The 27,857-nt window shown below is 42.5% G+C and overlaps 1 protein-coding gene across 6 annotated transcripts in view; it reads left to right on the top strand.

The window, feature by feature from the left end:
• The window catches only part of RALGAPA2 (Ral GTPase activating protein catalytic subunit alpha 2), a 459,903-nt gene that overhangs the window by 294,016 nt on the left and 138,030 nt on the right, over positions 1-27,857 (top strand). For 4 of the 6 annotated variants that reach the window (XM_049869401.1, XM_049869403.1, XM_049869400.1 and 1 more), the window contains one exon: positions 15,887-16,014. In XM_049869401.1, coding sequence (XP_049725358.1) covers positions 15,887-16,014 — 128 coding nt within the window. Of the gene's footprint in view, positions 1-9,742; positions 9,939-15,886; positions 16,088-27,857 lie in introns of those variants that run through there. The other 2 variants (XR_007515412.1, XM_049869402.1) reach the window with 2 other exon arrangements.

The following is a 27,857-nucleotide window of genomic DNA, read 5'->3' as shown; positions in this document are numbered from 1 at the left end:
CTGGAAATTTAGTGTTATCCTTACATTTAAAGCAGAAACCATTACAATGTAATAAAATTAATCCAGACATTTCCAGGGCAAGTGTGGCTGACCTTTTGTTCACCAACCAGTGACCCCCGGGTGAATGCAGGAGGTTCGTGGAAGGAAAGTCTGTTTGTTTGGCTTCAGTCCCTGGTATTTAAATTGCATTCCCTAATCAAATGAAAAGGCTGTCCTCTCTATCAGGTTACAGACTCCATGGCAACATTTGGCCTTTTATATCCATAATGTTAGCCTTTTTGTTTGCGTCTAAGTAGAGACACCTGGAGCAATGTTAACATTAACCGATTTAGCATTAATAGCTTCATTATATAAGAATTTCTGATCAGATAGCTGTTACTTTTGTTATATTGCTTCAGCTTGTATTGTTGTCATTTTTTATCTCCCTGCTTGGCAACCAGGCAATGATTTGCAAATTTTTTTTGTCTTGATTAATTAAGCAATATAATTATCAGTAACCGTGATGCAGTCTTCGCTCAACAAAGCTTCTGAGAGAAAACAATGGTAAGTCTGTTAGCATGAATGCATTCCACGCGTCCCAGATGCACGAGGATATTGTGGACAATGAGAGGAAAGGCCGCCTGTGAGCGAGGACAAAGGGTGCCATGCAGACTCGACACAGTGCACATACCGCCAGGGACATGCTGCGGGCTCCCTGGGACACAGACGCCTCGTTAGATTACAGCTAGTCAGCAGAGATTAATTCTCAGCCATTTGGTGCAATAATTTACCCATTCCCCAGTCTTTTAACTAGTGCTCCTTACTATAGAAGTGAAGGCTTTGTACTCAAAAGATTTAGTTAACCTTGCCTACTTTTAGGGATCTCCACCAAAATCATTATTTTTGCGTAGGAATTGTAGTGAAGCAGCTGCTTGAAGTTGAGGAATATTTCTGTTGGGGGAAGACGTGCACAAGGTTCAGAAGTGGTAGGCAGAGTCAGAGTTGCTCTTTCAGCACCTCTGTATTTCAGCTAAATACAGTGTGACTTTACTCTAAATACGTTTATTTTTACTGTTCTCTGGGCAGCCATACTTCTCAAAGAATCATTTTAATCCATTTTAGGAGCGGGGGAGACCATCAGTACACAGAGGTCCTGCTCATTGCATAGAGTCATGCATATTCAAATGGTGCTTTCACTCACTCTGCCTCATTAATAGCCTATGTAATGATGTAGGGCTATTTGTGATACAAGCGCACAGGCAGCATTGCTTCCAAGGCCTTTGAAATTCAACATATTTCGCTTTTTCATTCCATACACCTCCCTTAAATACACAAATTATATGCCTGGCAGAGCCCGCCTCCTGCTAATAATACAGTCTGCGAAACGGTTTAAGGAGCGTGGGCGTGCGCGTGTCCGCGGGGCGTGGGCGCGCACATGAACGCGTGTCCGAGGAGCGTGTGCGTGTGTGCGCGTGTCCGAGGGTGGGTGTGCTCGTGATCTTGCGTCCGAGGCGGGCGTGCGCGTGTCCGAGGAGCGTGTGCATGTGTGCGCGTGCCCGAGGAGCATGGGTATGCTCGTGAGCGTGTGTCCGAGGCGGGCGCGTGCGTGTCCGAGGAGCGTGTGCGTGTGCGCGCGTGTCCAAGGAGCGTGGGTGTGCTCGTGAGCGCGTGTCCGAGGAGCGTGTGTCCGAGGAGCGTGGGTGTGCTCGTGAGCGCGTGTCCGAGGCGGGCGTGCGCGTGTCCGAGGAGCGTGGGCGCGCGTGTCCAAGGAGCGTGGGTGTGCTCGTGAGCGCGTGTCCGAGGAGCGTGTGTGCGTGTGTCCGAGGAGCGTGGGTGTGCTCGTGAGCGCGTGTCCGAGGTGGGCGTGCGCGTGTCCGAGGAGCGTGGGCGTGTGTGCGCGTGTTTGCGGAGCGTGGGCTTGTGTCCCTGGAGTGTGGGCGTGCTCGTGAGCGCGTCCGCAAGTCCGAGGAGCGTGGGTGTGCTCGTGAGCGCGTGTTCGAGGTGGGCGTGCTCGTGAGCGCGTCCGAGGAGCGTGAGCGTGTTCGGGCCCAGCATCCCTGCAGCACTGGATAGGCCCCAAGTCCTTTACAGTTCTCTGAGCAACTGCTGCCAGCAATCTTGTCTTTTTTTTTGTACCAATCCTCTAATTTCCAGTCGGGCACTTGCTTCTTTTATTATAACTTTTTTATTCTTTTAGGTTCACTTAGAGGATCAGGTGAGAAATGTGGAAAACTGTGTTGTCTGTAGTTTTAATGAAACGCCTACCCAAGAGATTTTGCTTTTCAAAGTTTGTATGTAGAAATTAGGGTGCTGCACGTGGTTTCCTGGTTTGTGGGGCTGCTCTTCTCTCTTGTAGAGGTACTTCTTTTGTTGGCCATGTAAAACGTTCTATGCAGTGTGTGGCTCTAAGGTCGTGTACTTATCTGCTCTTGATAGATAGTCCTGTCTCTTAGTGATGCGACAGTCCTGACTTCGCAGCCACTGAAACTGGGCTTATCTGGAGGGCGATCTAGGGCCAGGCTGTTCACCTGGAACGCCGGCTTGACCAGTGCGACTCACTGGCGACTCTCCCTGCCCACTCTCCTGGCTGGTTGGGAACTCTCGACAGATTCTTCTCTTATTGACCACTTAACCTAAAATGATTTTCTCACTCACTATTTTATTTCTCACTTACTATTTAAATAGTTCTGTTTGTAGAGATTACGATCACTATTGTGATTACTGTTAATTTCACAGGACCTGTCTTTATACCCGTCATTCTGTGATCTACACACCTGTTCTCCTGCCATTGTAAAAGCACGTGTCCTTCCACACCTGGTTTTAGTATTTTGGTTTCTGAACTAATATGTGAGGACCATCTAAGATTAGGTATGTGGCCTCTCTAGCTGTCACCACCCACCCACCAGACCTTATAGTCAGTGACACAGGCAGACCTAATGAGTATGCTTTCCTCTCAGCCTTTCTGCCTTAGGGAGTAAAAGGTGGAAAACTTACCTGGACGTAAGTGTTGCTTTCATTTGGATTACTAGGACATTAAGTGGGGAAATAGCTGGGGATGCCAGTGACAGCAGTGCGGAGTCATGGACATGAACTGTTTCTGCTGGGCATTTGAGTCCAGCCTTGGCCAGGTCCCCACAGCTGTTCTTCAGGCTTTTCGTTTCCCCCTCAGGGATATTGATGCTCCATGCATTTTCCAAGATATTCCAGAGCTTCCCGTTTTTCCCAGATCCGTAGTCTAGGCTCCCCCCACCTGCCTTGCTTCCTTTAATGGTCCAGCCTCCAACTTTCCCACTTGGCTCTAAAGGGTCTCACAGGATCTGTGTGCGGACCTTTGCCTTTTTCTGTTTATAGTCTTTCCTTTTATTTACCTGTAATGTTTTCATCATTAACTCTAGGCAGGCGTTTTCATATAACACCAACTAATGCTTTTTTTTTTTTTTAATTAGTATCTCCTGAAACGCGTTTTGGAGAACACGGCCCTGGCCAGAGAGAACCAGCCACACCTCCCCCTTTTGTTCCTGTTTTACACTTCTGCCTGGAGTGCTCTTCCAACCACCAGTCTCTGCCAACACCCACCAGTCACCACCGCTTCTCGCAGGAGACTTTCTGTGGCTCCTGTCAGCTAGAAAGGGCTGCCTGTGGCTGCGTTTTCTCTCTACCCACCTTAAAGCTTTTTTGTCTTATTTTTTGCTTTCTTGAATACGTGTTTTTTTTTTTTTTTAATTTCCCCTGAAAACTACTTATGGGTAAAAGCCCTGACTTAGTCATCTCTGCATCTGCCCGCCCCCTGCAGTCCCTGCAGGACTTTGATCAAAGGAGTCAAATAAATAATTATTAAACAAGTGAAATACCTGTTTCTTTTGATCTAGAGAGAATATATGTATATATTTTAGAATTTTTTAGCAGAATTTTAGAGTCTCCTGATAATCCATTTTTTCCAAAAATTATCTTATGCTTTTTTAGAGAAGATGTTTATACAACATGAGGATAGAAATATATAAAGATAAACATTTTCTCAGAAACATACGTTACGGTTGTTATCCTTATCTCAAAATTATCTGATTTTTCTACCTTTTCATTAGAATTTTTAAATCAATATGGCATTTGAGCCTTTCAGCCACTCTGTGAGATCAGTAGGGCAGGCCACCTCCTTCTGTTTTCCACACAAATATGTAGTTGATGTGAATGTAAATAAATTACCCAGGAGTACTTGGTGTCTGAGTGGCTGAACCAAGTCCAGAATCTAACTCCTGTATTCTGATACAGATGCATTTGTTCTTCTGGCTGATCCATGATCTAGTCAGTATTTTTCACCAACGCCTTAATTCAAAGGCATCAATTCTTCTTCAGTCTTCCTTTTGCATGCGTATGAGGTGATTGAAAATAATATGGCTTGGGGTCAGTTGCACCTTAGTTTTCAAAGTGATTTCTTTTTAACACTTAAAAGAATACTTTTGCAGTAGGTTTGCTCAGTGCAACACACTGATTATTGACTGCTGCTTCCATGGATGTTGATTGTGGATGCAGGTAAAATGAAATTCTTGACAGTTTCAGTATTTTCTCGGATTATCATGATGTTGTTTATTGGTCCAGTTGTGAAGATTTTTGTTTTCTTTATGTTGAGGTATAATCCATACTGAAGACTATGGCCTTTGATCTTCATGAGTGAGTGCTCCAAGTCCTTTTTGCTTTCAGCAAGCAAGGTTGTGTCATCTGCATAACCCAGGTTGTTAATGAGTCTTCTGCCAATCCTGATGCCGGTCTGTTGAAAGTTCATCTATGAAGATGTCTTAATAGGTAGTTATTTAGGAAGGGCTATTCGTATTTGTGTGGTTCTGTGTACACATAAAGGAGCCCTGATGGCGCAGTGATTAAGCAGTTAACTGCTAACCAAAAGGCTGGCGATTTGAACCCACCAGCTGCTTCACAGGAAAAAGGTGTGGCAGTCAGCTTCCATAAAGATCACAGCCTTAGAAATACTATGGGGCCGTTCTCCTCTGACCTGTAGGATCACTGTGAGTCAGGATCAACTCAATGGCAACAGGTTTTGGGTTTGGGTACACATCTAAGAAATCTGCAGCTATGTTTGTGAAGTCCAGCAGAAGCTTGAATCCTAGACTTTTATATTATAGTCAGTCACCCAGCTCTGGCATGATAAAGGTGGTGCCCCAAAACTGGATACAAATATAAAGGTTCTGTCTTTGTTATGAATACAATGCCTCCAGTTTCTAAAACGGTATGTGTATCTCTCCAAACTAGGCAAGTCAACCCTGCATACCCTGCCTTTATAGTTTTCATCATGGCCTGGATCTCCGTAGGCCTGTGCGTACCAATGTTCCAATTCCAGAACTTGTGGGCTGTTGATGAGGAACTTTAACAGAGCTCAGGCGTTCATTGCCCTGCTTTGGAACATCAGGATATCTCAACTGAGTCCTTGAAAGATTTATTCCCACAGATCACATGGAGCCTTCAGAGCACTCTGTGTCCCAAGGGTTCCCATCCATCCTTGCTGCAGTGATTTGACACGTCCTTGTGTTGGCAATACTGTTAGCTAATACTGGGACATGGACATAAGGGTCATCACTTCTCTGCAAAAGGCTTTCTTTGCTTTCACAGCATCCAGCCAAGAGGCAGACCTGGATGTAAGAGGACCATGGCCTCAACTGTGGCCTGATAAGAAGAAAATAATGTAGGCTATACTTTCTAGGTTTGTGCTTCCTCTCATAGTGGTACTTCTCTTATTTAAGGAGTTTTATAGTAGGGACTCCACATATATCTCCTAATTTGGAACTGATAAGAAAATCCAGTTTCTTAACATTATCATGGGAAATCTTATTAATCCCCAAGCTTTGGTCTTCATGCCGGAGAGGGTAATTATGAGTCATCAGAAACTTTAGGTGGCTGTGAGTATACGTTCTCAACAGGGATGAAACGCTGAGTTCAAGTTTCTGATTAGGATTAATATTTGATGTAGTCTTCTATTATGTTTACCATTGAGCATGGGAGCAGGAAGAGGTGTCCTAGAAGCCCTTCTCCTTGCCCCCATTGTGTAGCAGCATGCCTATTCCCCCTCCATAGGGCCAGTTCACACTATGGCCACCTCTTCTGCTTTGGTGACCAGTGGTCTGGGGAGCCTGACATGGTCCAGTAGCAGTTTCTAATTGAGAGGAGGGACCATTGTATCTTTTTCTGGTGGGAGCACTGCTCGCTTGTGTTTTAAAAACTAAAATCAGAAACCAGTATCATCGGAACAGAAGAAAACATTTGCATCCAACTATGGAAAAAAACATTACTGTGTCTTGTTCCCTGGTTCTAAGAATATATTATATCTTAAAGGTCAGCACTGCAACCTCTCAAGATGGTATATCCCAATTAACACTGTACACGAGCTTACAACAGACCATCACACATGCAGGAGCCTATTTCTGTGTTCTCCTCCATTAGCTCCAGTAGCCCAGTGCACCACTATGACACGGTCTTCCTTACTACAACTTCACAATATATCTTGCTATGTTGTTGTTTTCGGTGCCGTCAAGTCAATTCTGACTCATAGTGACACCATGTGTCAAGGTAGAACTGCCCCCATAGGGTTTTCTTGGCTGTAATCTTTACAGAAGTAAGTCACCAGGTCCTTTTCCTGCAGATCCATTGGGTGGGTTTGTACCACCAACATTTCAGTTAGCAGCCAAGCGCTTAACCATTGCACCACCAGGGATCCTTATATATTGCTATAAAGTAAGGCAAATCCCTATCCTCTTCTTCCTTAAGAATGTCTTGCTTTTCTTGGTGTCTCATTTACATATAAGTTTTGGAACCAGCTTGTCAAGATGCATACATACATTGCATTGAATCCATAGATCAATCTAAGAAGGGAAATAACAATATTAACTCTTCCAGTCCATGAAGAGAAACCCTGGTGGCATAGTGGTTAAGAGCTACAGCTGCTAACCAAAGGTTGGCAGTTCAAATCCACCAGGCACTCAGTGGGGCAGTTCTACTTCTATAGGATCGCTATGAGTTGGAATCGACTCAAAAGCAAAGGGTTTCAGCCCATGGGCAGATACACCATTCCATTTATTTAGGCTGCTTTGATGTCTCTCGAGAAAGTTTTGTAATTTTTTATGTACTTTTCCTTGTTAGAGCTATTGCTGTGGACTTCATGTTTTTACTCTATTGTAAATTGTATGTCTTCATTTCATTTTCTAACCATTTGTTTTTGGTGAATAGAAACGCAGTAGGATTTTTGTGTGTTAATTTTGTATCCAGTGACCTTGATAGACCCTCTTATTCTGATATTTTTTTTGTAGATTGTTTTGGAGATCCTGTGAATATAATCATATCATCTGAAATAATGACAGTTTCTTCCTTTTTAATTCATAGTCTTCTATTTCTATTTCTTGCATTGCTTTATTGGCAAGGATGTCTACTACAAATGTTGATAGATGAGATGTGGGGAACATTCTGTCTCCTTCACAGTCTCACATGTAAAGCTTTCAGTGTTTCACCATTAAGCTTACTGTTTGCCATAGGGTTTGTTAGATATTCTTTAATAGATTAAGGAAGTCTCCTTCTAATCTTTTTTTTTTTTTCATAAATGCATTTTGAATTTTCTGAAATGCTTTTTAAAATATCTACGGAAATGACCATCTGATGTTTCTCATTTAATCTATTAACGTGGTTAAGTGTACAGGTTGATTTTTAATGAAACTACACGACTCGACGGCACTGGGTTTTTTTTTTTTTTTTTTACACATATATTGCTGGGGTATCTAATTTGGTCATGATATTTCATTATTTTTGCACATTATCAAATATGGTTTACTGATACTTCTTTGGAATATTTGCATGTATGTTCATGAATGAGATTAACCCCTCAGTTTTTGTTTAAGGTTACACCAGCTTAAGAAAATGAGTGAGTTTGTTCTTTTCTTGTATTATGGAAGTTTCTCTAAAACAATGATTATTTGTTCTTAGAAGGTTTTATAGAATTCACCAGTAATGCCATCTGGGCTGGGTTTTTCTCGATTTTTTTTTTTTTTTTTCACTGTGATTCAATTACTTTAAAGTTTATAGAATTATAGTTTCTATATTTCATTTTGGAAACCCTGGTGGCATAGTGGTTAAGTGCTATGGCTGCTAACCAAAGGGTCGGCAGTTTGAATCCGCCGGGTGCTCCTTGGAAACTCTATGGACCAGTTCTACTCTGTCCTATAAGGTCGCTATGAGTTGGAATCGACTCGACGGCACTGGGTTTGGTCTTTTATATCCCATCTTGTATCTGTATTTACTAAGTTCTGTTTTTCCAGGAATTTGGCTATTACTGACAAAGTTGTTAATAATACCCTTTTGTGCCTTTTAATATCAATAGGATCAGTGATAGTGTCTCTGTTTTCATTTCTGATACTGGTAGTTTGTGAATTTTGTTTTTGGTTTTTTTTTTCCTTTTTCTTAATTAGTCTTGTTAGCATTTTTATCAATTTTACTAATTTCCAAAGATCTAACATTTGGCTTTGTTGATTTTCTTTATTTTCATTCAGCTTTAGCTACATTCCATGAATTTTGATAAGCTATGTTTTTATTGGCATTAGGTTTCTAATTCCCGTTGTGATTTCTTCTTTGACTCAAGGGTTGTGTTTGTGTTAGAAGTACGTTATTTAATTACCAAATATTTGGGGATTTTTCTAATTACCTTTTTGTTACAAATTTATGTCTAATTTCAGTGTGATCTGAGAACATATTCTGTATGTTTTTAGCCCTTTGAAATTCATTGAGTCTTGTTTTAAGGCTCAGAATGTGACTTACGCACCAGCTGTATAAGAAATTACCCCCAAAAGTTAGTTACTTAAAATAGCTAGAATTTGGGAGTAGCTTAACTAGGTGTTTCTGGCTCAGGGTCTCTCATGAGGTTGTAGTCAAGATTCATCTGGGGTCATATGAATGCTTTTCTGGGTTGGTCGGATATGCATCCAGGAAGGCTTGCTCACATGGCTATTGGCTGGAGGCCTAAGTTCCTCTGTGGTTATTGCCAGGGTGTATCAGTTCCTCACCATGAGGGCTTCTCCATAAGGCCTTGAGTATGCTTACCATGCAGAAACTAGCTTCTCCCAGAGTGAGATCCAAAAAGAGAGCAAGGAGGAAGTCACAGTGCCTTTTTATGGCCTAATCTCTTGAAGTGATATACGTCAATTCTGCCACATTCTATTCATTAGAAGGGAGTTACTAAACCCAGCTTAAACTCAAGAGGAGGACAATTAGGCTGTACTTCTTGAAGGATGGAATAAGAAAGATTTGTGGACATATTTTAAAACCACTAAAGCCTGTTTAAGCAGCCCCGATGGCTCACTGGTTAAGCGCTCGGCTGCTAACTGAAAGGTTGGCAGTTTGAACCAGGGCATTGAACTGGTTCAGTCATGGCTGAGGAAGTGACACCGGAACAGACCCAAATTTTTAGAATTTGGGTGAACCAGAATGGTAGCCAAAACGGGAAAAATTATGGGTCAAAGCCCTGCTAGAAAGTTAATCTCACTCAAAAAACAAGGGCTGTGTACACTTTGCATAGCAATCAAGTCTCTTGCCCATCAGAGTAAGAAACCGTGGTGCCCCACTCAAAGATGGCAGCTGATGCGCTGCTTTGAATGTGTGTTGCTCTGCAGTCCTGGCAATAATGCAACCCAGGCTCCTGAAAGGGCTCACTATGCTTCTTCCAAGTCTCCCACTCCAGGGTTTCAACCTGTAATTTTTCCCGTTCTGGTTATTGTTCCAGATCGCCCAAGTTGTAAAAATCGGGTCTGTTCCAGTTTCGCTTCGTCGGCTGTGACTGAACTCGTTCAAACCAGTTCAGAGTCCTGGGTCGAACCCACCACCTGCTCTGTGGAAGAAAGATGTGGCGGTCTGCATCTGTAAAGATTACAGCCTGGAAACCCACCCTGTGGGGCAGTTCTCTGTCCTACAGTGTCGCTGTGAGTCGGAGCCAACTCAGCAGCAGTGGTTAAAGCCTGTTTTGATAAATGCCCCGTGTGCATTTGAAAAAAATGTTTCCTTTGCAGTGGTTTGAAGCTCGTTACTAATATTGTTCAAAGTTTCTGATTTTTTACTCTTTATTATCTTTACTCTTAATTAGTGAGGGAGCAGCATTATCTCTATTTCTGTGGATTTTGTCTCTTCTTCTAGTTCTGTCAATTTGTCTTTTGAGACTATATTATTGGTTGCAGTCAAATTTGTAATTGTTATGTCTTCATGATGAATTGACTCTCTTATCATTATGATTAATCTGATCATGAATCATTGCTCTGTTTCAATTTTCTTGGTTCCTTCTTTGGAATATAATTCTTTGATTGCATCTCTACCCTTTCTTCATAACCATCATCTTTCCTTTTGTTTGCCTATTTTCTCTCCTTTTCCTCTGCGTCATGGGAGATCATCTCAAGTTTGGTTTTACATTTAACTTATTTAATTTTCTCGTTTCTTGATGCTGTTTTTCCTTTTCTCACTGCCTCTAAAGTATATTGTAATTCTGTTTTTTACTTTTAAAACCCAAAACCCACTGCCGTCGATTCTGGCTCCTAACGACCCCACAGGGTTTCCAAAACTGTAAATCTTTACGGAAGCGGACTGTCACATCTTTCTCCCACAGAGTGGCTGGTGGGTTTGAAACATCGACCTTTTGGTTAGCAGCTGAGCACTTTAACTACTGCATCACCAGGGCTCCTTTTGTACTTTTAGTCCCTTTAGATTTTCTTACCAAGTCATCTAGCTTGAGTTACATCTTGATAACTTATTCTCTGCTGCTATCTCATAGAGGCTGATATTTTATTTTTGTTTCTAACAGTAGATAATTTTCTGCAGTGTGATTCTCTTCTCACTTTTCAGGATGATGATCCGTTGCTCTTGGTTTTTTGTTTGTTTCTTTGCTTTTTAGGCTCTACAGTTTTTTTTTTTTTTTTTTCTCTTCAGATTGACCATTGAATCAAACAGGGCAAGTTGCCTACTTTTTCTGTATTCTTCATCCATTTAAGGTTCCGACAGTTCTTTCTCTTAGATGGATAGCTGGGTAATCATTTCTTGTGTGTAGCAGGCTTTTGTCTTCAGAAGTTTCCCTGGGTTGAGGTGGCATCTCTTTTTTTTTTTTTTTTTTTCCTTTTACTATATAGTTCTTTGATGTCCTTACCAAACAAAGATTCCAAAAACTACAACCTCTCACATCTACTGTTCCCAGAGTTCACCGTGTTTTGTATTTAGTCCAGAGTCTGCACCTCGCTGGATGTGGTGCACCACTGCCAGCCTCCCTCCTTTATGCCCTTTTACACTTTGGGAATTAGAGCTTCTCAATGTGAAATGAAGGAGAGGAGAATCAAAAGTAAAATGATGTAGAAAACTACAGAGGAGCACCTGCTCATAATGGTGCCGACACCCAGATTTCCACTTGGTAGAGACCCTGGGGGACAGAAGGTGGGAAGAAGCCAGCATGATCCCTACCTCGTTCACACCAGCAGGTTTGCTATTTGAAGTCACAAAGCATAAGCTGTCGTCATTGTGGTTCTCCCTCACTTCCGTGCAAGTCATGGATTCTCTTATTAAGTTCTGGTGGAAAGATGATTGGTAGGATTGTTGTTTGATGCTCTTGGGCGATCTGTCTTTATACCTCCAGAGCTATTTATTCTACTCCATCTTGAACATTGGCCCTTGGATGTCCCAGAGATACACCCAATTCACAAGTCTAAAACTAAACAATCATCTTTTACCATACCCCCTACCTGCAGCTGTTTCTCCACTGTTGGCCTTCTCAGTGATGTCACTGTGAGCTGCTCATTTGTCTCATTCTTTTGTCCATTCAGCACCAATCCCTGATGATTCTATATTTTAGAACTCCCTTGAATTCATTCAATTTTATTCACCTCTACTGCCATTTCCCTCTACATTTATCTTCTCTGAATTATTGGAACAGCTTGTTAACTGATCATAATAGCTCCAGTCTTGGACCCCTGCATATTGTAGTCGAGGTGTTTTTCTAGAGCAGACGTCTACACATGTCATCTACTTCTTGTGGTTCCTCACTTCCTTAAGTTTAAAGTACAGATTCCTTAACATAACTCAGAGGTGATTCAAGATATGGTGGCACCTACCCATTCTCCAGCCCCAGCACCTACCACTTAACACCCTCCCCTCCTTATACCCTCACTGCAGCCTTCTTACCACCAGGACCTTATTATACAAGTTACCTCCCCCACCTATTGCCTTGCTAACTCCTTCAATTTCAGCTTCAAAATCATCCCCTTAGGGAAGCCTTTGCTCAGTCTCTGAGACCCATCCATGCTTTCTCATATCACCCAAACTTACCCTTATTGTGATTGTTCTTGTCACAGTGCATTGTAATGGCCCACTTACTTGACTGTTAATCTTATGTCAGCTTCTTTTAGGCAACCCAAAACCAAACAAACCCATTGCTATCGAGTCGATTCCATCTCATAGCAACCCTGTAGAACACAGTAGAACTGCCCCATAGGGTTTCCAAGGAGCAGCTGGTGGACTCGAACTGCTGACCTTTTGGTTAGCAGTCAAGCTCTTAATCACTACACCATCAGGACTGCTTATATGCAAAGACAGTCTTTTATTCACTGCTGTATCCCAAGCCCCTCACCCGGTGCCAACCACAGTGGAAGCACTGTATAGATAATATTCGTTGAAAGAAGTCAGAAGACCTAGACTGGAGACCTACATTTATTAATTAAATTATGTAAGCAATTAATTTCACGCATTCAACAAATATTTGCATTCTTACCTGTGCCGGGTACAGTGCTACTCATTGGGAGTTTTCCTCCTCTGTCTCCAGCTACTCCTTCTCAGTATTCTTTGCTGGTTCTTCCTCATGTCTCCAACCTCTGAACATTGGAGTGCTGCAGGGTGTAGTCCTTGAGCCTCTTTTTTTCTTCTTTTTTTGATCATTCGATCTCATGGCTGGAAACACCATCTATAAATGAACAACTCTTACGTTTGTATCTCTACCGTGGTCCTCTCCCCCACCTTCTAGCCTGGTGTATCCACTGCCTCCTTGATACATCACCGCTGGATATCTAACGGGCATCTCAGCCTTGGCGCATCTAAACTTAAGCTAATAACCCACCCTCTTCGTTTTCTCCATTTTAGGAAAAGGTGGCTCCAGCCTTCCAATTGCCAGGCCAGAAACTTTTGCGTCATCCTTGATGTTTCTCTTTCTGACCCACCACATAAACAATCCTTAGCAAATCTTATCAACTCTACCTTCAAAATATGCCCAGAAACCAGCTGCCTCTCACCACTGCTCCTGCTACCATTCTGGTCCAAGCCACCATCATCTCCTGCCTGGATTATTCAGCCGTCCCTTAATTTGTCTCCACCAGACTCCGTGCAGCTTTACCAAAACATTGGACAGACAGTACCTTTAAAATGTAGGTCAGATCATAGCCCCCACTTCTCTAAACCCTCCGGAAGGCTTTCATCTCACTTGGAGTAGAAATTGAAAATCTTAACAATTTCCTACAAGGTCTCTCCTCTTACTTGTCCAACTTTATTTCCTCCTATTCTTCTTGCTCACTCTGCTCCAGCCATTGTGGCTTCCTTGCTGTTGTTTCAACACTGCAGTTCCACTCCCACCTCAGAAGCCATTCCCTCGGCTTGGGATGTTCTTAGATGTCCTCATGGCTTGTGGTTCATTCCCTCACTTCCTTCAGTTCTTTACTGAAATGTCCTCTTCTCTACAAAGCCCTTTCTTGATCTGAAATTAGAAGCTCTCTCTCCAATACTTCTTATTGCTCTTCCTTGTTTTATTTCTCACTTCAGCACTTTTACTATCTAACATATCATATATTTTACTTATTTATACTGTTTATTCTCTGAGATCTCCCAATAAGTTGTAAGGTCAATGAAGGCAAGGATTTTTGTACTAGTCATTGCTGTGTCTCCAATGAATAGAACAGTGTCTGTCACATGGTAAACCAAACCAGTTGCTGTCAAGTGGATACTAGTTCATGGCGACCCCATGTGTATCAGTGGAACTGTGCTCCATAAGGCTATCAATGACTGATTTTTCAGTAGGAGATATCCAGGCCCTTCTTCTGAGGAGCCTCTCAGTGAACTCAAACCTCCAACATTTTGGTTAGCAGCTGAGCATGTTAACTCTTTGCACCACCCAGGGACTCCACATGGTAGGCGCTGAATAACTATTCATGGACTAAATGAATAAGTGAGTGAGAGGGTGAATAAATACAGGAGTTACAAGGCAGACCCAGTCCTTGACCTCACAAAGTGTACGATTTCCGTATCAGAGAATAAAGTTAATGAAATTCTGGTAGAAAAATAAATAAAAAAAAACGAGAGAGAGAGAAGAAAATCCAAACAGACACCAAAATTTTGTATATCATTGTCTTAGTTACCTAGTACTGCTGTAACAGAAATACCTTAAGGGCGTGGCTTTAAGGCATAAAATGTTTTTCCTCACACTTCTGAAGGCTAGAGGTATGAATTCGGGATGCAGCTCTACAGGGAGTTCCATCTTTGTCTCTTTCCGCTTCTGGTAGCAGCAATTCTTGGAGCTCCTGGGCTTGTAGATTCATTTTCCTCCGTCATCAGATCATGCCTGTCTTCTGTGTGTGTCTGTCTCTGTGTCTTTGTTGTTAGGTGCCTTTGAGTCAGTTCCGACTCATAGCGACCCTATGTATAGCAGAATGAAACACTGCCCAGTGCTACACTATTCTCACAGTCATTGCTATGTTTGAGCCCGTTATTGCAGCCACTGTGTCAATCCATCTCCTTGAGGGCCGTCTTCGTTTTCACTGACCCTCTGCTTTACTAAACATGATGTCCTTTTCTAGGGACCGGTCTCTCCTGATAGCATGTCCAGAGTACGTGATACAAAGTCTTGCCATTCTCGCTTCTAGGGAGCATTCTGGCTGTACTTCCAAGACAGATTTGTTCATTCTTCTGGCAATCCGTGGTATATTCAGTATTCTTCACCAACACCATAATTCAAAGACATCAGTAATTCTTCAGTCTTCCTTATTCTTTATCCAGCTTTCACATACATATGAGGTGATTGAAAATACCATGGCCTGGGTCAGGTGCACCTTAGTCTTCAAAGTGACATGTTTGCTTTTTAACACTTTAAAGAGGTCTTTTGCAGTCTCTGTGTCTAGGCTGTTGTTTATATAACTCCGAAGTGATTAGATTTAGAACCACTCTTCACTGGTATAACCTCAACTGATGGATTGATTACGTTACATTAGATTGCATTATGGGAGGTGATTACATTGTATTGCATTAGGTGTAAGGTAATTATATTACATTACACTGGATTATATCCACACATGTAGGGGTTAGGATTCCAGCACACGTTTTGCAGGTACAGGATTTAATCCATAACAATCATCCACACGGTAGAAGTGAGTCTCTGCTACAGAAGTAGAAAGAAATGAGGATAAAGCAAAATCTTGGCAGCAAAAGGAAAGAAGGTTCAAGAAGAGTGAGGAGTATAAGTAGGACCTTGCAGGTGTTGACAGGCACAGTCATCATCTCATTTAAAGGTTGATATACATCAGGATCAAGACAGGAACATTGCCAATTCCCAGCCCGGTTCAGGAGGAAGCAAGGGCAAAAGTGTGCAGTGAAGCACTGTATTGGTCCACATGGATGGGGTACTTAGGAAGAGTAATGCCATTTCTGCGAATGACAACACAATTAAAAAAGAATAACCTGGTATCATTAAAAGTTCTGCTGAAGAGTTCAGCATAGAGGAGCAGAGTGGAGCAACTGCTCTGTGGGTGACAGCCCTGGGTGGCCATGATGGTTCTTAAAATTTAATCAGCTGCTCTCCTGTCTGTGGTTTGAGGTTTATTGACTTTTGGAAATTAAGCATTTTTCCCTTTTGAATCAACAGGTTCCATTTTTTGGGCCTCTGTTTGATGGAGCCATCGTGAGTGGGAAGCTGCTACCAAGCCTTATCTGTGCCACATGCATTAATGCCAGCAGGGCTGTGAAGGGCCTCATCCCGCTCTACCAGAGCTTGTATCTTTTCGCTTTAACCTTGGGACTTACTAGCCACCCCAGAACCCAGATAACTGGCAGTTTTTCGTGAGAGGTAAGTATTAAAAACTGGGTTGAAGAGGGATGAAAAAATGTTGAAAATAAGGTAATGTGGTGTCCATAACAGTTATTAATTTATATTGAATATTATGATTTGTGTGGCATCGAACTTAGGATGAGGCTGTTTTCATAATTTAGTCTACTAGGTTGGTGTCTGAGAAGCTGTGACTGTCAGGAGATGCTCACACTTCCTTAGGTACTCTTCCTCCGTGCAGCCTTCCGCCTTCACCCACCCCCCTTCTGCTGCAGTCCATTGTGTGTAAGGCGGGATGCTAAGCAAAACCTCCACAGTCTTGTTCAGTGTGCTTACCAGAAACTGGCACCAAACGAGATAACTCTAATAAGCCAAGGAACATGGCAGGAGCCGTGGAGCAGTACAGATCAGGTTCTGACTTGATAGTTTGCGTGTCAACTGGGACATCGCATCTCGTCGGGAGATAAGGAAAACGTGTCCCGAATGAAGTTGTGTTTGAACCTATCAGAAAGTATGCCTATAAATTCTGTTGTGACTTTCCCAACCGTTAATAGTCCTTTTTCTAATTCCTGATCTTATCTCTAAAAACGGGAAATTTCACTTTTTTAATTTTTTTTTAAACATTAATTGGCAGGCTCAACTCTTTAAGCCTGAGCATGATCTCTTATTATAAGAAAAAGAGATTTAGGTGAGTGTCTTCACCACAGCGCCTGCAAAAGGTGTCTGACCTCTTAGTAAAACTTAGAATCTCTTTGTTTCTAATTGGTATTGATGATGATTCTAGACGTATTGTGCCTAACCTCTCTCTATACTTCTCCCAGCCTAATAGTAAGTGGTGATGTGTTGCTAGAGGGTGGGGGTGGGGTGGGTGAGAGATAGCACATGTGAATAGATACAGTCCATGAAAAATACCTTTCATTAAAATCCTGGTCACTTCATTGACTGATATTCTGCCTTTAGATTAAAAAAAAAAATACATATGCCATGTGGCAACTTGGAATTATCATAGAAATTAGAAGTAGAAAAGAGCTATTAGGTCCCATCTGGTCCCTCCCCCGGGGCCAGGGTAGTAGTATTCCCCTCTGCATATTCACTTGTCTTTGTCCAGGCTGGTGGGGAGCGTTTTGGAGATGGCATTCTTCACAGTGATTTCCACAGAGCTGAGGCTTACTCTGATGGCCAGTGTTGATTCAGACTTCAGCATGGGAGTTTTTATTTCACATGTTGTTAGAAAGAGCTTCTTGGCAGAAATGAGAAAGACCTATTCAGTAATTGGCTTGTCAGTTTGCATGTCAGCTAGGACCAGCTAGACACTCATCATTTGAGTATGCTGGACCAAGACAACAAAAAATCATTTGCAAACAAGAAAATACAGTTTTCTATAATAAGTCCATTGTGATTTTTGTCACAATACCTTCTCTGCTTATTGAACTTCTCATAATAAAATATATCCTTTGTCATTTTGTTGAACACTGCTTTCTCAAAGAATTGAAATACCAGCATTTGAGTAATCGGGTTTAGGGAAAACTGTCTTTTTTAAAAAGTTCAGAGGATAGTATTCACTATCCTTTGAAAACTTTTTAAGGAATTCCATGAGGACTAACGTGCATGCCAGCTAAAGCTACCAATGCTGATGGGGCTGGTAAATGCTGTACTCTACAATAACTTATAAAATAGCCAGGTGGACATCTAGAAGGACAGTTCAGTACAGAAATTAGGAAGGAGGAAATGACAAAATCTATTACATTGCTCATCATAAAAATTTTAATGATTTTGTTTAGTCTTATACCTTGAGAAGATTTAACTGATACTCTTCAAATAAGGTATTTAAAACAGGAAATAAACTGTTACATTTTTATAGCGATGCAGTCAATGGGAAAAACTTTGCAGTCACTTAACTACTCTGTGCGTTGATTTCTGTCTACAAAAAATGCTAATATTGAGGCCAGAAACAAGGGGTATAATAACAGAAGTGGCGGACATGGAAAAAGAAAAAAAGGGAGTTTTTTATATTTTCGATTTTTTAAAAACTTTATTTTTAAAATTGTATTGCCTCCTTAGGCTATTAATAATTGATAGCTCCCTTAACATTTTACTAAAATATCCTGGTCCTCACACACTTTGGCAGAAGCCTAAACTAGTTTATGTTGCAGCTGATGTCTGGAATTCACAGCTTCATTGAACTTAGATTTGAATTTTGAAAAACACCAAATAACCGAACAAATCCTAGTTAGGGATGTCTGATTACATTTATTCATTTACCAAACAAATATTTACTGTGGACTCACTGTCTGCCAAGCCCTGTGCTAGGAGCGAGTGATGCAGCGGGGATCAAGGCCAATGACGTTCAAAGAAGAAAGAGACAAACTGATCAATACAGAAGCTAGCTGTGAGACCTTCTGTAAAGAAAATGCATAGAGAATTGGCGTGAAGAAGGGTCAGATCAGGGGAAGGCCATCTGATGAGAGCATTTAGGTTGAGATTGGAGAGATGAGAGAAAGACCAACCCGGAGAGTAGGAGGCTGCCTCCAGGCAGAGGGCACAGTCACAGGCACCAGGACTCACTGTGCTCTTGAGTGGTGAACTTGTATTTTTTTTTTTTTTGGAATTACATGCATGTTCGGAAACCCTGGTGGTGCAGTGGTTAAGAGCTACAGCTGCTAACTGAAAGGTCAGCAGTTGGAATATACCAGGCGCTCTTTGGAAACCCTATGGGCAATTCTGCTCTGTCCTATAGGGTCACTATGAGTTGGAAACGACTTGACGGCAATGAGTTTGTTTTGTTTTTTTTTAATATGCATGTTCAAGGCCATCAGCATGCATATGACCCATGCAGAGCTAGTTTTCTGGGTGGTACCCGCAGAAGCCAGGCCTCCCAGGCCCTTTTACCTCAAGGTGTGCCAGGGATAACAGGTGAGGGAGAGAATGTAGGTTATGACCCCATCCCCTGTAAGCCCCCCAGCAGAGGCTGAAAAGATCAGTGGTACCTTAGACACCTGGAACCAGGGTCAGCTGTGTAATTTACAGCACCCAGTAGAAAATGAAAATGCCAGGCCCCTTGTTCAAAAAGCAGGACAAAGTATCTTTAAAGGTGCTAAAATATGAAGCTGTTTCCATTCTTCTGTAGTCTGTCTCTCTCTCTCAAGTTTTTTTATTTGTGATTTAATGTCATTCTAAGTAAAGAAAAACTAAAATTATGAATTATTAGCATGAATTTTATCATTTTTATTTATAGTATGCAATGCCAGCTTAAAGTGCAATTATAAGAGCATTCACCTCGTATATGGAATCACGACAACCACACGATTCATATTTTATTCTTACCAGAACAATGGAAACACTACACAAAACGAACTCACCAATTTGTGTTTGACTGTCCATATGTGCATATCCTACCAACACTGTCTACCTTTACCTTACTGATGAAGAGGAAGGACTGACAGGAAAAGGTCGCCCTGTCTTTCTTTCCCTTCTCTCATTGTCGTCAGAGTGAATGGTTGACTAATACAGGGAAGTAACACAAGTAGGAAAGGCTATAGTAGGATTCCTTGGTGGTGGTGCTCAGACCACTGCTGCTGTCTTTGTGCATTCAGAGCAAGTTCTGTTTGGGATGGGAAGAGTGGCCTGTCAGGGCCTTCAGTGCCCCCACTTACTTAGTAACAGACCTGATACACTAATCTGGTGCTCACTTTGAGTCTTCCTGAACTCCCTCAGGTTATGGGTTCCACCCAGTTCCACCATGTGTGAGAGGGTCTGTAGGTAAGGAACCTGCAGACCAGGCATTGTGCTGTCCCTGCTAACACACATGCTTCATTGTCCCATCACACTTCACACATAAAACACAAGCTCCAAGATAAGACTGCTAAGAATTTCAAGATGACAGCAGCAGAGCTTTAAGGCAAGTAGGGGCTCCTTCTGAGCATGGCGCCCTTTGGTACTGCTCAGGCCCTATAGAACCTTGCCTGGGATCCAGTTTGAAACCCCAACAATATAGAGCTTCAGCAAAATTGTATTGGCATATGAACCAAGACCCATTAAGGAATAAAAGCAGCATGTATCCACAGCTCTAGAAGATGCAGCTCATTTAAGAAACCAAAAACCTGAGAAAGAATTACTATTATCTGTTCCTAAGAGACGTGGGGGAGAGATGCAGCAGTCTGCTTCTGTAAAGATTACACCCTTGGAAGCCCTGTGGGGCAGTTCTACTCTGTCCTGCAGGGTCACTGTGAGTCAGAATCAACTTGACAGCAGTAGATTCAGTTTTTGGTTCCTCTGAGATACTGTGGTGGATGTGGACAAAGAAAGAAAGCTTTCTTTATCAACATGGGCCATTTTATATGGGCAGCCCTGTGTCCCCATCTTATTTCCAATGTTTAGACTATAATTGTAAAGTAGAACATTGCCACACGAAACTGGTCATTTCCTCCAGTGTCACTCATTTTCTCAGTATTAGAATGACTGTTTTATGAACAAAGGAAGTATTGTTTAGTTCAGACCTTCTGTAAATTCTCTAGAAAGGTAGCACTTGCTTTTTTCTATTGACCGTAGATAACCAAACGTTGAACCTGCGAACAAAATAGAGAAAAGAGCCAATGGAAATTACTTTGGCGTGATTACTTGTATGTCTCTGACCCCTTCCCAGCTAATGATGGTTGCTTAACTCCTTGAAATAGTGTCAGTTGAGACTCACTTTTATAAAATATTTAAGTAGAAGTGGAAATGTGGGCAGTTCTATATCAGTTTTATTCAATAATGTTCAAGAAAACATGACATTTCTTATTAAGCTGAGGATTGAGGCATTTCTGGAATGAATCACCATTTTGGGGCCTTTTTGACCAGTATCCAGCTTAGAATCTATATGAAAGGATTTTTTGGTTGGGGTATCCTTGGCTAACTAACCAAACAGTTGGAACTCTGGGGCAAAGGCACTTAGAAGACTGAAAAATACCATTGTTTCACGTGATCAAAAAAATCACAACCATAGTAGCACGTGTTTGGCGAGCATCCTCAGTAAGGTTCCAGCCCAGTCCCTTTGTCCCTCCTGGGCTTTCATGTAGCCTCCTCAGTGGGCTAACCCAAACCTGTCAAGTGGAGCCACTGTCCTGTGGCCATTGCTCTTCTGAGTGATGGCGACCAACTCACCTGCCATCTGCCTTTTCTATCCCTCGTGGGCAATCAGAGGGCCTATTCCTGTGCCTCATGTGTTGTAAATGGGAAGCTTGCCACATGTTATGTTTACAGCTCCCAAGCCAACTGAAGATTCTGAAATCAAACCATGGTCAGCTGATAGAAGCTTCCAAGACCATTTGAGCCAGGCCTTTCATTCTCTTGTCAGATAACCGGTTTCAGGGAAATAGTGGCCACACAATATGCAGTGTGCCCATTAGGAGGAGTTCATCCTGAATCAAACAGATGGCGGCTTTTTAAAATAAATGTCCACTTCAGTAGAATAGTTTCAATGGCATTTGCCATCTCTACTATCCAGAACTATCAGCATTTGATGGAGAGAACAGAACTACTTAAGAAAAAGTAATTTTGCCTGATTCCTACACAAATGAAATTTAGTTCGATTTTTAATTTACAGATATATTTGATAATACAGAGGCTCTCTTTCAGACCCGTGGTTTTTTAATATTGCTATATTCTGCTCCCAATTAACACATTTTAAGAAATGGCCCCTCCGTCTAAAGCTGTAACCCTGTTTCTTTCCTCTCCAGTGGTATCTTTGGTTCTTTTTCCTGGGCAGACCTTTTAGTTCTTCCATTTATCTCCATACACTTCAGAAAAGGAATCAAACAGTACCATGTGTTGTATTTTACTATGCAGACCCAGTTATGCATTTGTCAACATTTGCTGTGTCTCTCCTATATGTCAGGCACTGTCCTAGCCACTAGGAATAGAAATACAAGTTAGATATTCCAAGTGAGGAGACAGTATTTGCTCATGGGCTGAGCTCTGGAAGAGTACATTGCTTTTGAGAACCACAGATGCTTCAGCATAGGAGAGTGTCAAGGACACACACACAGAGGATAGAGGTGATGAAAATGTTCACTGGGCATTGGAGAGGTTCTGCGAGATAGTGAGGGCTGAGCTAAGACAGTGGTAGGGGATGGATTGGATAGCTGTGCATGGGAGGTAGGCTGATTTAATGGAGGACCTGTTAGGTTTCCTGTGGTGTGGAGGCTGATAAGAGAAAAGGATCAAGGAGCGAATTCCTTGGAGCATCGGCTTTTGAGGAGTAGGCTTGGGAGGAGAAGGTGGAATTAGAAAGGTAGGAAGGAGAGAAATGAAGGATCCCATTCAGCAGGCAGGTCAGGCAAGGTATATCCTCTGGAACAGTCTTACCCATCATCAGTCTCAAGTCTTCATCTTGGAGAATTGGGTGTAATAGAACCTATAACTGAGTTACTACAAGAGAAGAGGTAAAACCACATTAAAAAAACAGCAGCACCTGCGTGCTGGAGAACAGGAATTGCAGGGGAGTAGGGCTGGATCAAAAAGTAGCAACTTTTCTAATCCAAATTTCTAAACAGGCCCAAGGACAAACTATGGTTTATTAGGGATTTTTACTAATCAGTAATAGCTCTAAGGTCCATTCTACTAAAGGCAGCAAGCATTTGCTAAGTTCTTGGCTGGCAAGCAACCTCATTTCTCAGACGGTAGAGGAAGTAAGCCAGGGGAACTACTATTTTGGATCCATTCTTTAGGAATTTGAAAGAATGGATTTGTGGCTTTGAATGTTGCAGAAAGTAATGGGTCAGCTAGAGTTTGTATAAAAATGTGAAAAAAAATGTAAACAGACCTGTACCCTAGACAGTTGGTGTCATGGATTGAATTATGTCACCCAAAAATACGTGCCAACTTGGCTAGGCCATGATTCCCAGTACTGTGTGGTTGTCCTCCATTTTGTGATCTGATGTGTTTATCCTGTGTGTTGTAAATCCTAACCTCTATGATGTTAATGAGGTAGGATTAGATGCAGTTATGTTAATGAGGCAGGACTCAATCTACAGTATTAGGTTGTATCTTGAGTAAGCCTCTTGAAATATAAAAGAGAGAAGCAAGCAGAGAGGAAGGGAGCCTCATTACCACCTAGCAAGAAGAGCCAGGAGCTGAGCACGTCTGTTGGACCCGGGGTCCCTGTGCTGAGAAGCCCTTAGACTAGGGGAAGATCGATGACAAGGACCTTCCCCCAGAGCTGACAGAGAAAGAAAGCCTTCCGCTAGAGCTGGTGCCCTGAACTTGAACTTCTAGCCTCCTAGACTGTGAGAGAATAAATTTCTTCGTTAAAGCCATCTACCTGAGATACTTCTGTTATAGCAGCACTAGATAACTAAGGCAGTTGGCAAGCACATTTCAAAAAGTAAAGTTGGGAGAAAGAAATGGCATATTCCCATGTGTGAGCTGAGGCTATAAAAGGGACTGAAAATTTTTCAACAGTGGGGTTTTTTATTATAAAATTAAGATTACTTCACTGAGACAGAAAAAGGAGAGGCACAGAAGAGCAGCCAGTGTGGTCCCTAGTGAGTCCATACCTAAAACCGGTGCATCAGGGTTAAGAGAGGAGCACCTGACCCTGCTGGTGGAAGGCCCTCACTGTCAGCAGACAGCCAGCACCCTCCATCTTCCCTATCACGTCTTCTGCAAATGGAAGGGGTGGAAATGTCACTTGGTGTACGAACTCAAATTCACATCATTGAAAACACAGTAAGAAAAACTAAAGAACTGGCCCTGCAAGTAAGAGCCAGACTTAAGGTGCCCGTATGTTTGGTTGTGGAATGCCTTTACAGCACTGATCTCGGTACCACGGTTTTTTAAGAAATCGAGTAGAATAAAGCAAGCACCCAAAACTGGAAACAGGGAAGTGTTTTCCTCATTTTCAAATAGGATTAAAGGATGAATTTGGGAATTTTGCATGGGTCCCTTGTAAAGTTCTGAGATTAGATTACTAAATAGCTTATGAGCTTTCAGAAAAGAATGAGTTCACGAAGAATAAGATATCCCAAACACATTTTTAAAATTATTTTTTATAAGATTACTATTTTCAGGGATTAGGGAAAACTTGTAAATTTGGGTTTGGGTACAACATCAGATAAATTCACATGATCATCAATCAGGCAGATACGAGAGAGAAATGTGGGCCTCCGGAAGCTGGGCAGTCTCAAGGTGGCAAACCCTAAAATGCATTAATTCATGGGTCGCCAGTCAGTCGCTGGGACTCTTGTCTCTGCTGTGGTGTACCTTGGCTTTACTCAGCCCTTTTTCCATTCAGCAACTTTTTATCAGTAACTTTCACAAAGGTCTGGAACACATGTATATTAAAAAATCATTTGGCAGTTCACTAATATGACACAAAACAAAATCAGAAATTAGGATTTTCTCAATAGACAAATTTCCAGGCCCAAAGCAACAGGCTTAAAAGGGTAGAAATGAGAAGTCATGTATGTAAGGTTTGAATCATCAGCTGGATAAGCACAGGGTGAGTGGAATGTGGCTTGACAGCCGTTCACTGTGAAAAACGGTGGGTTCTGGCTGACTAGCGAGTGGAGATGTGAGACGACGGGTGATGGACTGCAGACCACTGCAGTGTGCCCCAGAGCTGTGCCAGCACACTCCAGGGCCACAGCAGCAGAAGTGTGAGGTGCTAGCATCCAGAGAGAAGGAGCAGTCTCTGCCCGCACAGCCTTGGGTCCATCTGAAACGCCATGATGCTGCTCTGGGGGCCGCATTTTAGGAGGGACCCTGACAGCCTGGAGCAAGGCCAGAGAAATTGTGACCGTTGCACCGTAGGTATTGGGAAGCCATTAAAACCAAGAAGGCATTGTTTCTGGAGCCTGAGAGGTTTTTAGAAAGGAGACCACACTGCAGAAGTAAGACCAGTGAACAGAGGAAAACAGGAAGCAGCTTTAGCTCAGTGTCAAGCAGACATTCAAAAGCCAGAGCCTACAGACCAGCTGCCTGCAGGCCAAGTCCAACCACAGATGGGCTTTTCTCGAACTGCAGTCTCAGCCTCCCTGTGTTACCAAAAAAAAAAAAAAAAACTCGTTGCCATTGAGTCGATTCCGACTCATAGCGACCCCCGCATTACCAAAAAACAAAAATTAACAATTGAGTTTGTCAGCCACGTTGAAAAATTGGGAGATTTTGCATTTTTGAACAATCTGGATATTTGGCTTCTGGCGAAGTGTGGGAACATCTGAGCACACTGGGCCTCCCTCCCTGCTGGCAGTGACCGTCCTCTCTGCACCTCAGCGTCCTGGCGCTACTGCCTCCCCAGCCTTAACCTTTCGTTACTATGTTTTTCTCCTTAATTTTTTTTTTTCTTATAGCATGCGTTTTCAGTATTAGAATGCATGCTTACTAACTGAGGGTGTTTAAGTTTTTGGTTGGTAATATGGATTTTGAGAAGTATGATGTGGTAATACAAGCTGCCAATGAGGCAAGTGGCACTGTGGCCTCGCCGACCTGTGGCATGACAGTACGCCAGTGAGAACTAGGTAGGTGATTTATTGCAGGTGCCTTTCCATTAGGTGACGTGGGGACCCTGTGGTTTTCCAGATATGACACAGAAAAATCAAAATAAACCCATCAGGCCTCTGTAACTATCACCCAGGAAAGCCATAATTATGCTTGCAAGCCTCATCTCACAGAAATAAAGGGAAAAAATGCAAAAGTTTACAAAACTAACACATCCAGGAAGCATCACCTGATAGAGTGCTCAACCTACACAACAATGAGGCTCCAACTCCGCTCTACTGAGCGTCACACATTTCAAAAGGACCCATTTTGTTGCTAAATGCATTAGAACCAGAATAACATACTGCCAGTGAGGTCCAAACCAACTCATTGCCATTCAGTCAATTCCGAGTTGTACTGACAAAAAGTGGCTAGCATACCGTTTACGCCAGTGGTAACAAAAGTGTTAAGGCTAGTGCCAGAGGCCGTCGTCTGGGCACCCCAGCCAGCTTGTCTCCCTCTGAGGGCTGGTGACAGGGTTCAGTAAGTCAGTCAGCTACAACAGTGCCTGGTCCTTGGTGAGTGCCCAGGAAGTGTTACAGTTATTATAGGCACGTTTCCAGCCTGGCCCCCTAAATACCAGAGTTTCAAGCTGATATAAAAACTAGAGCCACCCAGCTGTGGAGCAGGTCTCGGGAAGTACTTAGTTTTTCACCACTGCAGGTGTTCCAGTAAAGGCTGGGAGGCTTGCCTCCCCCACCTCCTAGAAGGGCCTCCTCTGGTAGGGGGTTGCCCCGTGGGGTCCTTGGTGCATGGAAATAAGCCCTAAGGAAGCACATGATGGAGCAAGGGAGGCTTCAAGAAGAGAGAAGGAAGAGCCACCTTAATTTTGTTGCTGTAAAGTGACTTCAGTACTGTTGGACAAAAGACTGTCCTCGCAGGAAAATGTATGTATTGTAAATCTAACAAGCCATGGAGAAATTCTCAGTCTCGGGAAATGTTAAGAGCAGCCCCAGTTTTCTTCTCCTCCCACTCTTAGGTCTGTGGTGGAGGAGTTAACATTGTCCTCACCAGTCCTTTAAAAGGGTATGCCTCCTCCCCACTGCAGGGCCTTTGCTGTCAATGACAACCCCAGGGGCTCCTTTCTCAGCCACTCAGCCCACGAACACCCCACCGGACATGCTCCCCTCAGTCACTTATGCTCCTTCTTCTTGCCACACTGGGCCTCAGTCTACTGTCTCCTGTGGTGGCAGCGTTAACTCCTAGTTATACTCTGAGTTTCCCAGCGGGAGCCTTATTTCCATTTTGTATATTTCCGTCTCACACATACCTCCTAGCACATGGAAAATATGTGGGGGGGGGGTAGAGAGAGGGAGGGAGGGAAGATGGGAGTGAGATGGAGAGAGATTAATTTGGTAAAAAGCATTTTAGAGAAGAGAATTAAAAGAAAAAAGCAAGTCAGATTTTACTAAATTCCACCTTTCCAAAATTAAAGCTTGTCCAAGTTGAAACATAGCTATACAGCGAGAGAGAGAGTGTGTGTGAACCTTTCGTTCCACTTTCGAATGCTTAGTTTATAATTGTATTCTCCACACTTAGAACAGCACCTCGTACACAGTACTTAACAAATATTTCTAGAATGAAATATATAGGCGAAAATACATAGGTAGCAGTATTCAAAAAGCTAGAATTTGTATTGAAAAATCGAATTGTGTGTGTATTTTTATTGAAAGATACGGTGTTTTATGCATATTGCTTTTTTATTGCATTCCAAATAATCCTTCCATCACCACCCCAAAAAAGCTATTGAAAGACTGTACTTGGAAATGATGACAATTAGAATGGTAACGCGCTATATTTGGTTCTCATTGAGAGCAGTACAAAGAAAGTGAAGGCTACTCAGTAATCCCGTTTTCTTAGAGCAGTAACAGTTTAGTTAGTTGCTGAAAAATTGAAATCAAACAGGGTTAAAATCAGAAAACTTACAGGAGAAGTGGAAAGGAAACATGTTGTCATCCTAGCCGGGGCCTCCTGGAAGGGGAGGGACCCCTCTAGTCTAGGGTAAGAAAGAGGCTTCTGGAACGGCCTGAAGTAATTCTGGTGTCAGAGCCTATTTCTAAATCCTAGGGATCTAGTTTTTTTTTTTTTTTTTTAACTTTTAATTGTATGTAAATTATATACAAGTAAATAAAACACATGCAATGCCTAAGGGAAGCTTTCTGCATCTCTGAGACCTTGAGCAGACGAGGCCTTGGCAGCACATGCAAATACTGACAGCTGAAGTCACTTGTTGGAAAGTCCGCAAACTCTGGTTACAGCTGCATTTGTCAGTAGC

The sequence above is a fragment of the Elephas maximus genome, chromosome 25 (genome assembly GCF_024166365.1).
Source record: "Elephas maximus indicus isolate mEleMax1 chromosome 25, mEleMax1 primary haplotype, whole genome shotgun sequence".
NCBI classification, from domain to species: domain Eukaryota; kingdom Metazoa; phylum Chordata; class Mammalia; order Proboscidea; family Elephantidae; genus Elephas; species Elephas maximus.
The sequence above is the reverse complement of the archived record's forward strand: the minus strand, read 5'-3'. Positions and strand labels throughout refer to the sequence as shown.